This window comes from Arachis ipaensis, chromosome B09 (assembly GCF_000816755.2).
Source record: "Arachis ipaensis cultivar K30076 chromosome B09, Araip1.1, whole genome shotgun sequence".
Lineage (NCBI taxonomy): Eukaryota > Viridiplantae > Streptophyta > Magnoliopsida > Fabales > Fabaceae > Arachis > Arachis ipaensis.
The window spans coordinates 146,104,497-146,116,452 of record NC_029793.2 but is presented as its reverse complement, the minus strand read 5'-3'; the positions used below and the strand labels follow the sequence as shown (position 1 = coordinate 146,116,452).

The 11,956-nt window shown below is 37.4% G+C and overlaps 3 protein-coding genes across 4 annotated transcripts in view; 1 reads left to right on the top strand and 2 right to left on the bottom strand.

Annotated features, from left to right (window-relative positions):
- LOC107618975 (LRR receptor-like serine/threonine-protein kinase ERL1) lies at window positions 515-7,830 on the top strand. 2 transcript variants are annotated; one of them, XM_016321169.2, is made up of 27 exons: window positions 523-862; window positions 2,108-2,246; window positions 2,397-2,468; window positions 2,590-2,661; window positions 2,775-2,846; window positions 2,931-3,002; window positions 3,189-3,260; window positions 3,364-3,435; window positions 3,550-3,621; window positions 3,708-3,776; window positions 3,919-3,990; window positions 4,087-4,158; window positions 4,229-4,300; window positions 4,379-4,450; window positions 4,547-4,618; window positions 4,732-4,803; window positions 4,901-4,972; window positions 5,064-5,135; window positions 5,229-5,300; window positions 5,394-5,465; window positions 5,595-5,666; window positions 5,752-5,823; window positions 5,904-5,977; window positions 6,045-6,176; window positions 6,261-6,599; window positions 6,694-7,061; window positions 7,135-7,830. In XM_016321169.2, the coding sequence occupies exons 1-27, from the start codon at window positions 727-729 to the stop codon at window positions 7,495-7,497; spliced, it is 2,988 nt and encodes a 995-aa protein (XP_016176655.1). In that variant the 5' UTR covers window positions 523-726; the 3' UTR covers window positions 7,498-7,830. The 2 variants fall into 2 exon arrangements, with proteins under 2 accessions (XP_016176654.1, XP_016176655.1); XM_016321168.2 differs by having other exon boundaries at window positions 515-862; window positions 6,045-6,599.
- Window positions 8,037-9,321, bottom strand: LOC107617874. The gene is made up of 2 exons (XM_016319749.2): window positions 8,428-9,321; window positions 8,037-8,347 (listed from the first exon to the last, which is right to left on the bottom strand). The coding sequence occupies exons 1-2, from the start codon at window positions 9,109-9,111 to the stop codon at window positions 8,198-8,200; spliced, it is 834 nt and encodes a 277-aa protein (XP_016175235.1). The 5' UTR covers window positions 9,112-9,321; the 3' UTR covers window positions 8,037-8,197.
- The window catches only part of LOC107617875 (ATP sulfurylase 1, chloroplastic), a 3,975-nt gene continuing 1,402 nt past the window's right edge, over window positions 9,384-11,956 (bottom strand). Inside the window, exons 2-6 of the mRNA XM_016319750.2 lie at window positions 11,361-11,766; window positions 10,953-11,213; window positions 10,786-10,872; window positions 10,538-10,675; window positions 9,384-9,695 (exon numbers count right to left, since the gene is read on the bottom strand). Of these exons, the coding sequence (XP_016175236.1) occupies window positions 10,538-10,675; window positions 10,786-10,872; window positions 10,953-11,213; window positions 11,361-11,766 (892 nt within the window). The 3' untranslated portion in view covers window positions 9,384-9,695. The remainder of the gene's footprint in view (window positions 9,696-10,537; window positions 10,676-10,785; window positions 10,873-10,952; window positions 11,214-11,360; window positions 11,767-11,956) is intronic.

Sequence of the window (11,956 nt, the reverse complement as noted above, 5' to 3'; positions counted from 1 at the left end):
CTTTTTAAAGTAATCAATAACATCAAAATCAAACTAACAAAAACTATTCAAATAGTAGGGCTCCAGCGGGTGAAGACAAAACTTCTAAAAAGTGCTATTAAGCTACGTTTATTTAATTTAATATTTTTATCTTATTAAAGTAAAAGTTTCTTTTTAAGCCTTATATATCTCTTTTTAGTACTACCATTATCAATACAATCACAGTCCCAATCACAACCTTAGTTTATCACGCGCCACATGCACACACGCTCCAGCCTCTAAAATTGTACATCAGGCAATATCCACGCTCACTCTAGCGCGTGCAATCACTTGAATCAGAAGAGTAGTTGTCTAGAGTCTAAACTGTAAAAGGAGGTAGGAGATGGTGATAGTGAAAGTCACGCGATGAGGTAAGCGCGTGTGGATGAAATGATGAAAAAGGGAGTAGCTGTCAAATTAGAGAAGGCTAATGCACTGGGAAACGGCGAGTACGAATGACGGCGGCTACATACACTCGCTGTCACCCGTTAACGTCTCTTCACCGCCGTTTGCTAACCTTACTCTCTCTCTCTCTTCATAAAACACTGCTTCAGTGTTTACCTTACAGGTCACGCCAAACGCCTGCACTCTCTCTCTCTTTCTCTCTGTCTACCAAGCATAGCTAGCTCACTAACATCGTCGTCCTCCTCTACTAGTGATTGTGGAACCTCATTTTCTTTCTCATTGTCATTTTCATTTTCATTCTCAATGGAGGATGATGAGCTGCTGCTGTTGTTCCATGGTAGCCGCCGGCAGAGGAAAAGGCCGGTGCTGTTTCCTCCTCTGTTAATGGTGATGCTGCCGTTCCTCTTTTTTCCGTTTGTTCATCCACTCACTGAAGAAGGTTCGTCTCTGCATTCATTACCATTCTATTCTCACTTAGCTTCCTTTTGCTCACTTCGCTCTCCAAAATTTCATCTTGCATTATGTATTATTTCTCAGTTTAGGACTGAAAAATGTTGACTTGTTCGTTCATTGGTTTTTAAAGAGAGTTGGAACTTGGAACAATACTCAGCTACTTTTCTCTACGCTTTCAAATCAGTTTTTTTGGTAAAATGAAATGAAACGTTTTTTTTTTCTTCTGTTGTTATTTAATCTATCGAGTTGTAGAAGGTCACTCAAGCGTAGTCGTAGTGCGATTGTTTGTCGGTGCTTACTACAAAATTTGTTGGCTTCGGTGATATATTATATTATTCCTTTTTTTATTTTTCAAAATTAAATTTAATAAGCGTGATTATGATGAGTGGTTTGCAATTGGCTGAAAACAGGAGAGGAAATCATGTACTACTATTTTTGTTTATCATTGAAACCTTTTTGTGTTGTGATGATGAGCGAATCACATTGAACTGTAATCATAATACTATGATATGATTCTCTGACTATTTGCTACAGCAACGATGCGTATTAATCTTGACATAATCATACTAATATGATGATTAGGAGTTACTTCTATTTAGTACATTATGACTTTGTTAAATATTCACAATTAATTAATCAATTAATTAATTAATATTTTAATAATTCTGGTATAACTATAACGAAGTAACTTACAACCATAGTTAAAATTAAAATAATCACCTGCTAAAAACAGTATAATACATTTGTAATGGGTCAAAAATTATTCTACACACTAGTTTTAATTTGGATTTCATCCTTGTTCTTAAAGTTTATACTTCATAGTGTTGCTTTCGGTGTGCTTGAATAATTTTCTATTGCCATGGGTGTCTCGACGTCCATGATACGTCACCAGAACACTATTTACTACCTTTATTCCTCTGAGCCCCTTGGACAAGTTACATACCCCCCTTTTCAGTAATGTACTTATAATTTTATTTTTTACTCGTTAGTTCTCTAAATTATTTTCTTTTTTGGTGTGGTGTGTTTTGCAAATGGCTACCTTGCTTAATTTGTTAGCTACATATTTTCCCTAGTATTTATATTTTACTTGTGTTGTGGAATGAATGTATGAAGTCCTAGCTAGTCATATTAATAAAAATATAGCCTTAATGTAAGCATAGTTTGCAAACAAGTTCATAGGACTTTGAGATAGCTGTAAAACTTGGAACTCATATGACTCTAAAATGCACAGGACAAGCATTGATGTCAATCAAGGCTTCCTTCAACAATATGGCAGATGTTCTGCATGATTGGGACGATGTCCACAACGAAGACTTCTGCTCATGGCGTGGCATCTTCTGTGACAATTCTAGCTTCACCGTGATTTCTCTGTATGTTTCTTCTCCTTTGGAATTTGGATTAGTTGCTTAAGTTATATTAATTACTCTGATTGGCTGCAATTTCTTTTAATCTATAAGTAGTGTTAACTATTACCTGGAGTATTATAAATTGAAGTGCTTTGTCTGTTTCTTTTCCTGAAGGAACTTGTCGAGCTTGTTACTGGGCGGGGAAATATCACCAGCCATTGGTGATTTAAGAAACTTGCAATCCCTGTACGTATGTTTATCTTAATGTTCATGGTGATGTTCATCTAGTTGAACCTACTACACGTAAATTTCTGATGTCACTTAGTTTGCACAAGTATTCGATCTGAATTCTATGTTACAATCACAGAGACCTGCAGGGGAACAAATTATCCGGTCAAATACCAGATGAAATTGGGAACTGTGCTGATCTTACCCATCTGTACGTGCTTTCTAGTACTTTGCCCTGTTTGCATGTTGCCCTTCTCTAATTCAATTAATTGTTTTACCTATGTTATAACTTCTGATACCATTACTTATGTCATGAAATTGTAGGGATTTGTCTGACAATCAGCTATATGGTGATATACCTTTCTCCATATCAAAGCTGAAGCAGCTTGAGTTTTTGTAAGTTTTAAAACAGTATATTATCTTGAAGTTTGTCGTGTTTCATGTGGATGGGAGAGTTTTATGTTTTGTTGGCAAATGCAGGAATTTGAAGAGGAATCAGTTGACTGGTCCCATCCCCACAACTTTATCCCAAATCCCAAACCTGAAAACCCTGTAAGTTCATTTAAGTGTAAATTTTATGAGCTTGGGGTTATGCCATGTATTTCAATCAAATTCAAATGTGCATTAATCTTGGTGGTAATCTTTATTTGGATATTTCTGATTTTCTGCATGTCATGTTCCATTGCAAGTCCTTTTATTCATGAATACATTCTAATAATTGCATTCTTTCATTTGCAGCGATCTTGCACAAAACAAGCTCATTGGAGAGATACCTAGACTACTCTATTGGAATGAAGTCTTGCAGTACCTGTGTGTATTCTCCTTTCTTTGTATAATTTTCATTTACGGATGGATGTTTCCTGGTTTTTGCACTAATCTCCAAACGGTTAATTTTGATTATGCATTGGTATAGTGGATTGCGAGGGAACATGTTGACTGGAACTTTGTCCCCTGATATCTGTCAATTAACTGGTCTGTGGTACTTGTAAGTACCCCTTTGCATACACCTGAGGCTTCTCTTTGTTGTATCTTATGTTCTTCCTTTTGGTTTTTAAGTTTTGACCTTTCTTATTCTTTATTATTTTGCTTGACTTCCCAGTGATGTAAGAGGCAATAACTTGACTGGAACTATACCTGACAGCATTGGGAACTGTACAAGTTTTGAAATCTTGTATGTAAATTTTCTGGTGCTTTCAATGTCTGTATTTCTTTTCTGTAGTCTTGCAGTGTGACTCTATGTTATCATTGAATTTTCAGGGACATCTCATATAATCAGATTTCTGGAGAGATTCCCTATAATATTGGATTTCTTCAAGTGGCTACATTGTGAGTATTCTGGCTAAGGAATTATTGTAGTTATTAGCATCGATATGATCACTTGATTTGTATTTTCTGTCTCTTAATGATTAACCCCGATACTGAGGGTATTATTTCCATAATCATTATCGTGTTATGACTATCTTTCTAGGTCACTTCAAGGAAATAGACTAACTGGGAAGATTCCAGAAGTAATTGGTTTAATGCAAGCCCTAGCAATTCTGTAAGAAAAGATAATCATACATCATGTCTGTTAGGTCCATAATATCTTTCATTTACTGTTGGAATGCTTATTAAAACTGCACTAATGATTTTGCAGGGATTTGAGTGAGAATGAATTAGTAGGCCCTATCCCTCCAATACTAGGCAATTTGTCCTTCACTGGCAAGCTGTAAGTGTAACTTCACATTGATTGAAATTGCTTCACTATTTGTTCTTGCCTGAGCACGTTGATTATACAGGTATCTTCATGGAAACAAGCTTACTGGTCCAATACCTGCAGAACTTGGCAACATGTCGAAATTGAGCTACTTGTGAGTCTGTTTCTGATTGTATCATCTTGGTCCTCTTTTCACTGCATGTAATTATTTATAACTAATTTGTTATTGTAGGCAATTAAATGACAATCAACTGGTGGGTAGAATTCCTAATGAGATTGGAAAACTTGAACACCTTTTTGAATTGTGAGTATGATTCATTCTTATTTAAAAAAAATATATATATAGAATCACTTCTTTATGTGCCAGTTGTATTAAGTTCCTCCTGTTTCTTATGTTCAGGAATCTTGCCAACAACCATCTTGTAGGGTCTATTCCGCATAATATAAGCTCTTGTACTGCATTGAATCAGTTGTAAGATATCTGCACGCTGCCAATGAGCTGAGGGACTTTGAAAAACAGAATCTTCTTTTGTTTGAATATAACTTATACTGGGTCTTGTGTTTTCATTTGTTTATCTTATGTAGTAATGTTCATGGAAATCAGTTAAGCGGCTCCATCCCACTTAGCTTCCGCAGCCTTGAGAGTTTGACCTACCTGTATGTCATGGAAAAAAAAACTTTTTTCACTTTATATAGAGTTTATGTAAAATGTTTTTCTTATTTTGTGTCGAGAGTGAAATTATTTAATTTCCAGCAATCTCTCTGCTAACAATTTCAAAGGGAGCATTCCTACCGAGCTGGGACACATCATAAATCTTGATACCCTGTAAGTTTCATGTAGCCCTTCCCTCCCCTCATGAATTGTATATCATATGCTGAAAATTAAATATTGAATAATTATTAATCTATTGTTTCAGGGATCTGTCTAGCAATTATTTTTCTGGGCATGTACCAGCATCTGTGGGTTATCTGGAGCACCTTTTGACACTGTAAGATTGAAACTACCAAAAACATTTAGTTTTAAACTCTTTTGGGGTTTCTTAGACTAAGTTCTGCGTAATATTTGCATTTTGTAAATGCAGGAACCTGAGTCATAATCAACTTTATGGACCCTTGCCTGGCGAATTTGGCAATCTAAGAAGCATACAAATCATGTATCTTGCTGCTTTCTCACAAGCTTAACATTTTAATGACCAGTTCACATTGTTTAGTTTGTTTTATTAATTATTTATTTTTGTTACCCCTAGTGATATGTCCTCCAACAATTTGTCGGGTAGCATTCCCCCAGAGTTTGGCCAACTGCAGAACCTTATGTCTCTGTACGTTTTCCTGTGAACTGCTCTTTTGTGTGTGTTCGCGTTTTTTTTTCTTTTCTCTTTTCTTTTTTTTTCTTGATATGTTGTTTATAGCATGTTCCTTATTCTGCCTTTGCTGAAACTGAATTGTAGGATTTTGAATAACAACAACTTGCATGGGAAGATTCCTGATCAGCTTAGTAATTGTTTCAGTCTTACCTCTTTGTGAGTATACCTGTTGGCTCCATGAATTTCCTATTTGTTTATTTTTCAACCGAAGTTTCTTAAGTGTGACTTGTACATGCTTTAGGAACTTATCTTATAATAACTTTTCTGGAGTTATTCCTGCCATGAAGAACTTTTCACGGTTTTCAGCTGAAAGGTATTGTAAATAACCCTAGATATTTTCTTTCGTGCCAAATTTTATCCATGATTGATTGTCTTTGATGTTACATATTGCAGCTTCCTTGGAAATCCTTTATTATGTGGGGATTGGCTAGGATCAATATGTCGTCCTCATATTCCAAAATCCAGAGGTATGCAGTGTTTTGTATTTATTTTCAATTTAATGGTCCTTGTTTCTTACCCCGTTTATTTGTGCAGTGTTTGTATCAAGAATTGCAGTTATATGTCTTGCTCTGGGTTTAATCACATTGTTGGCCATGGTAACTGTTGCTATCCGTAAATCAAGCCAATCGAAGCAATTGGTGAAAGGTTCCGGCAGAATTGGTCAAGGTATGGTGAACTTCATAAATGACATGTTAGTAACTTTGTTGTCCTTAATTCTTACTTGTTTGTTTTTCCAATATTACTTATCAGGGCCACCGAAACTTGTTATTCTTCATATGGATATGGCTATCCACACCTTAGATGATATAATGAGAAGTACGGAGAATCTCAGTGAGAAATATGCTATAGGGTACGGTGCTTCTAGTACTGTATACAAGTGTGCTTTGAAGAATTCCCGATCAATCGCAGTTAAGCGATTGTACAACCAGCATCCACATAACCTGCAGGAGTTTGAGACCGAACTTGAAACAATTGGCAGCATTAGGCACAGGAATCTTGTCACGTTGCATGGTTATGCACTAACTCCCTATGGGAATCTCCTGTTCTATGATTATATGGCCAATGGCTCTTTGTGGGATCTTCTTCATGGTATATTTCAGTGACTAATGTTTTCATGTTAAGTTTTATGTTCACACAATATTTTAGTGACGTGTTGATTTGTTTTCTGCACTCAAATTGTCAGGTCCACTGAAGGTGAAACTTGATTGGGAGACACGCTTGAGAATTGCAGTTGGAGCTGCCGAAGGCCTTGCGTATCTCCATCATGACTGCAACCCTCGAATTGTTCACAGGGACATTAAGTCTTCGAACATCCTACTTGATGAGAACTTTGAGGCACACCTTTCTGACTTCGGAACTGCCAAATCCATCTCAAGTGCAAGAACACACACCTCAACTTATGTTCTTGGAACAATAGGCTATATTGACCCTGAATATGCCCGAACATCAAGGCTTAATGAAAAATCAGATGTTTATAGCTTTGGCATTGTTCTACTTGAGTTGCTTACTGGAAAGAAAGCAGTGGATAACGAGTCTAACTTGCATCAACTGGTATGTGTTCCCTGCATCATTCAAATATCTTCTCTTTTTAATAGTATTTACGCTAACCTATCCTGTTCCTTAGATATTGTCCAAGGCAGATAACAACACTGTAATGGAGGCTGTCGATCCTGAGGTTTCCATTACCTGCATTGACTTGGCTCATGTCAAGAAGACCTTTCAGCTTGCACTGCTTTGCACGAAACGAAACCCTTCCGAAAGGCCTACTATGCACGAAGTTGCCAGGGTTCTGGTCTCACTACTCCCAGCCCCTCCAAGCAAGATGCGCTCCGGCCCTGCCAAGAATGCGGACTATGCACAGTTCTTGATTGGGAAGGGACAACAGCAATCAAAAGTGGAAGGGCTTCAACTGCAGCAGGATAACAATTCATCGAATGCTCAATGGTTTGTGCGCTTTGGGGATACAATTTCCAAGAACACTCTCTAGACTCTTCGTAGCTATGTATTCACAGTTCTTGACGGACAAAAGTTGGTGAATTGTGGTTGAAAGAAAACCTTAGCTTTTTGGGGGGTTTAGATATCTGTTTATAAACCTTAACAAATAGATATTGACCATATGGATTACTATTTAAAAACTATATCTTTGAGAAGAATTTCTTTAGGTCATACAGTAGTTGAGCATGTAAATTTATAGCTCGCACCTTTTGAATGCTTTGAAAATCCTAAGGTTTGTTTGAAGTAACGTTAACTGTCAATTAATGTTCTATCCTGTAGGTAGAAATATATCTTTTAATGGCTAATTGTGTTCTGTTTCGAGTTACATGTTTTAGTCTGGCCATGGTGTTATGCAACTTGTCTACCTCAGGAAAAATGTACACGTAGCTATGTAAGTTCTCAAGTCTCTTTATCACATGTTGCCTGCATCAAATTCGCTTCAATGAGTTGTGTCAGTAATCGACCAATTCTCACGGAAGTTTCTAGTTATCAAAGGATTGAACAATTATCTGAAAAACTATGATGCTTGCTGGTGCAAAGGTTTTGTATAGTTTAGTTGGTGTTTGGAGAAATCGCACATTGGTGGTAACAATGAACAATCAAAGAAAACTGTAGTATAAAGGAATGAATTTAAGAGATAAGAAAACATAAGACCAAGTGTGGTATATGTTCTGCTCAGCTTAAAATAGAAATTATATTGTGAGCTTTGGCTCTATTATCATCGTCCCCTGCCTTGCCTTGACTAGTTTCATTCTCGGCAAGTAGCTTCTCTTGAATAGTCCCTCAACTATGTTGCCACGTACAAAGTTGAAGCATCTAAAATCTTCCTTTCTTCTCATTTCCTGCACAAATATCATTATCATCAAAGCATTAGTTTAGAAAGCAAAACTGATAGAAAGAAAGGTTTGTACTATACTAATACCTTAGGTGGATTATGATCCCAGTTCATGTGAAGTGCTTTCCTTCTGCAGCTTCTTCTTCTACTCATCATGATTAGTTCTCCAAGTGTTGGCACCTTCCTCATCATCATCTCACTGCCATTAGTACACTCTCCATCATCAACATCTTCTTCTGCCTTTACTTCTGCTGGTTGAGTTGAAAACAGAAAGTTCTCATCCCTTTCAAGAAAGCCTGATTTTGGTGGATACAATGGAAATAGGCATTCTAAGAAAGTGGCACCAGTTGGACTTGACCTTCCTGTTTCATAGCTGCTTGTGCAACTCTCTGTCTCTGAGCAAGTTGCCCACAATGTGGTTTCAACTTCAGGTTCAACCAATGACTTTTCCTCCATTGACTCATCAATGTCAAACCTAAATGTTTCAAGCTCCATGCCAGTAATAGCTTCACTACTCTCATCATTGGAAACAATGTTATCCAGTGAAGAAGAAAAAAGTGAGAAATTAGGTAGTGGTGTTCCAGGTTTTTCTTCCCAAAGAAAGGGAACTGAGGCTATTAGTTTGAGTGGAGGTTCAGGACAAGGAAACTGGCTGCTACATGAACACAACTCTGGCTTCCAATCTTTCTTAGCAATGCCTGGCCTTACTTCCCATAGAAATGGAACACAAGGTGGCTCTCTAACATGTCTCTTCCTCCCTATTTCATTCATTGTTATCACATTGCCATGTAGTGCTTCTTCACAAGTCCATCTTATAGTGATTCTGCCTGTGAATTGTTGTGGTTGTCCACCAAATTCAGTTATAACTGTACCACATTATTGTTGTCATCCTTGAGACATTAGGCATACCTGCTTCTCCATCCTCACTTGTTATCATGGGGCAAGTACACTTCTAATATGGTCTTTTTATATGTAGATATATCATATATACAGGGGACCCACAAAAAATCAGTCCAATTTAATCATGTCTTTTTAGACTATAGTTGTTGAAGCAAAATATATTTGTATAACAATTTTCAACCATACATTCAACATCTCAAGAGAAAGAATGGGCCAAAGGATCAATGACTTTGTGCCGATTGTTACAATGATTTTGCAAAGGAATGTTTTAACACTGAGCAACTTTATGTATCACATTATCATCAGTTAACAGTTATCACTAATCATTGTGGAACCTTGATACAGTAATTTCTGCTAAGCATCACACCTTACACTTTTTGGAAATTTCTCACACACCACTTGATCAATTCTCTTTGCCGGATTCTCTGATTGCTATGGGGGATGGAAATCTCAACCTATAATTATTAAACAGAAATAATGTTAGTTATGTATTATTTTCCTTTGGCATATAAGAATTGGACTCAACATAGATTTCATGTGACTTAATAATTAAGATTGTCTTTTCTTGACTATTGTTGTGCAATGCCAGCCATAGCTATTAGCTACTACATTCTCCTCCCACACACACAAACACAACTCTTTTCATGATCCTTTAATAGTTCATTGGAGGGTTTTAGCTCATATTTTTGTTCATGATAATGTGGGACACTGATTCTAACATTTCGATATCGTTTATACTTGCCTTTTTTTACTTTTTTATTTTTAAGGTGGAGTCTCTATCAATACTCTCAACACTATCCAAAATCAATATATCAAACAGTATATGTAAACTCTTTGCGCTAACTACTTAATATCCATTATCCTGTTGGATTTTCACATGTAATAGGTTTCCAAGAATTTTTCCTTGGAAATAAAAAGTCCCATTTTTCTCAAAATTGTGTGGATTATATCAAGTGTGACGACTATGACAAATGTTTCTCCTTTCTAAATTTATAGAAACCATAGGTTGCTGCATGGCAACTCAATAACAATCGTAAAACTACCAAACCAAATCCATAGCACAAGCACAATATGTTACAGAGGGGTTGACATGCACAATGGCACACACCGAGTGCAAGAGGCAACACTAAATGCCATAATTACAGAGGGGGGCAAATTATGTCACAATGCCTTCTCCCTAAAGTTTTCAACTTTTTATTATTAGTCATAGTGACCTGTGTTGGAATCTAGATCATGACAGAAGAATAATAAGCTTAAGGTTTCTCCCAATCAAATATACAGCAGAACAACAACACACCTAAGCTGGAACAGCTTCCGGCATTGTGCCGTTGCCGGAGAGTACTAAGCTGTCGTAATAGTCAACTAGCACCTTCCAGCCACCGGGGCACATAAATCCATCAGGAGGACTTTCCTTGTTCCTCGCCAATGTGCGCATCTGTACGGAGCAAAATAACCTTGTTTAGGATGTATGGTTTAAGGTACTACAAATATAAACAAAACATGGCCACTATCCTAGACAAATAGGTCATGTTCTAGTAATTATACCTTGGTGCCTGATATGAAGAGGAAGTCTTGAGGCCTTGAAGGGTCAAAGAATGCCATTCGGCCCTGAGTCTTGTCATATGCAGCAACCTGCAAACAATGGGAACGATCACTACTTGTATCAAGGAAGCATAAGTACACAAAAATGTACAACTTCGTTCTTCAATTACCCTGAAAGGAAGAATGTTTAGACGCTCTAGTCCGGGTGCCATGCTCAGTACTTTCTTCCCATGGTCAGCATCATACAGGTCTCTTTTCTCAACTGGGTGGCTCATGCCTGCAGGGTCCCGACCAACAATGTAGAAGTTAGCTCCTGCATTGATCCTAGCCTTTGCATGCCATTGTACCTCAGTCGGTCCGGCATAGTGCATTGGGGATGGAAATATGGATACCACCGTTGTCTCTGGATCTAGAACACCATCCTCAAGCACCTATATGAAAAAGACCAAAAGCAACACAAGTGAATTTTTGCTGTTCAGAGGAGCAGACAGGCATATTTGGAATCAACATATCGTCACACAGGAAACGTCATCTAAACATACATCTGCATAGTAAAAGTATTCATATTAATAACTTACCTTCTCATGTTGTTTCATTCGCCATTCAAGTGGAACATCATCTGCTTTGGTGTAACCTCCCAATGGATGAAGCAAGAGAATAGGATTCTTGTATCCCATATCAAGAAGCCGCTTTCGGGTATCGGTCATCAGCAGAGCATGTCCATTGTGGACAGGATTCCGGAGTTGGAATGCAAACACGGCGTCTGCATTGCGCTTTGCAAACTCGTTGCGCAGTTCAGAAGGGGACAGGCGAAAATGATCAAGCCCGTCATTGTACTTGATAGGTTCTATAACCTCAAGGTCACCACCAATCAGCCAATTTCCAGCATTGGTAATAGTTTGTTCAACATAAGGTAAGCCAGGGGCAGTGGTTCCCCAAGTTCGCGCAATCCTCTCTTCTTTAGGGTGCTTATAAATTTCAATACTGAAATAACAAAACAATACTATAAGCCATAGCAGAGAGAGTAAAGGCAACTAAAACAGAGGGGAAAAAAAGATAATACAATTATCATGCAAAGATAAAGAGTTGGTTTCAATAAAATCAACTAGTAACTGCAAGTTTATCTCCTTTACTGATAGTGACAAATACTAATTATCATTTCCGTTTTGGTACT

Bases quoted from the DNA above. Each gene is read 5' to 3' on its own strand.
- LOC107618975 (XM_016321168.2), top strand. From the start codon at position 727: ATGGAGGATGATGAGCTGCTGCTGTTGTTCCATGGTAGCCGCCGGCAG. The intron at 4,451-4,546 runs GTGAGTATGATT...TCTTATGTTCAG, and splicing joins CTTGAACACCTTTTTGAATT to GAATCTTGCCAACAACCATC. The intron at 4,619-4,731 runs GTAAGATATCTG...TATCTTATGTAG, and splicing joins TGTACTGCATTGAATCAGTT to TAATGTTCATGGAAATCAGT.
- LOC107617874 (XM_016319749.2), bottom strand. From the start codon at position 9,111: ATGAATGAAATAGGGAGGAAGAGACATGTTAGAGAGCCACCTTGTGTT. The intron at 8,348-8,427 runs GTATTAGTATAG...ATATTTGTGCAG, and splicing joins GGGATCATAATCCACCTAAG to GAAATGAGAAGAAAGGAAGA.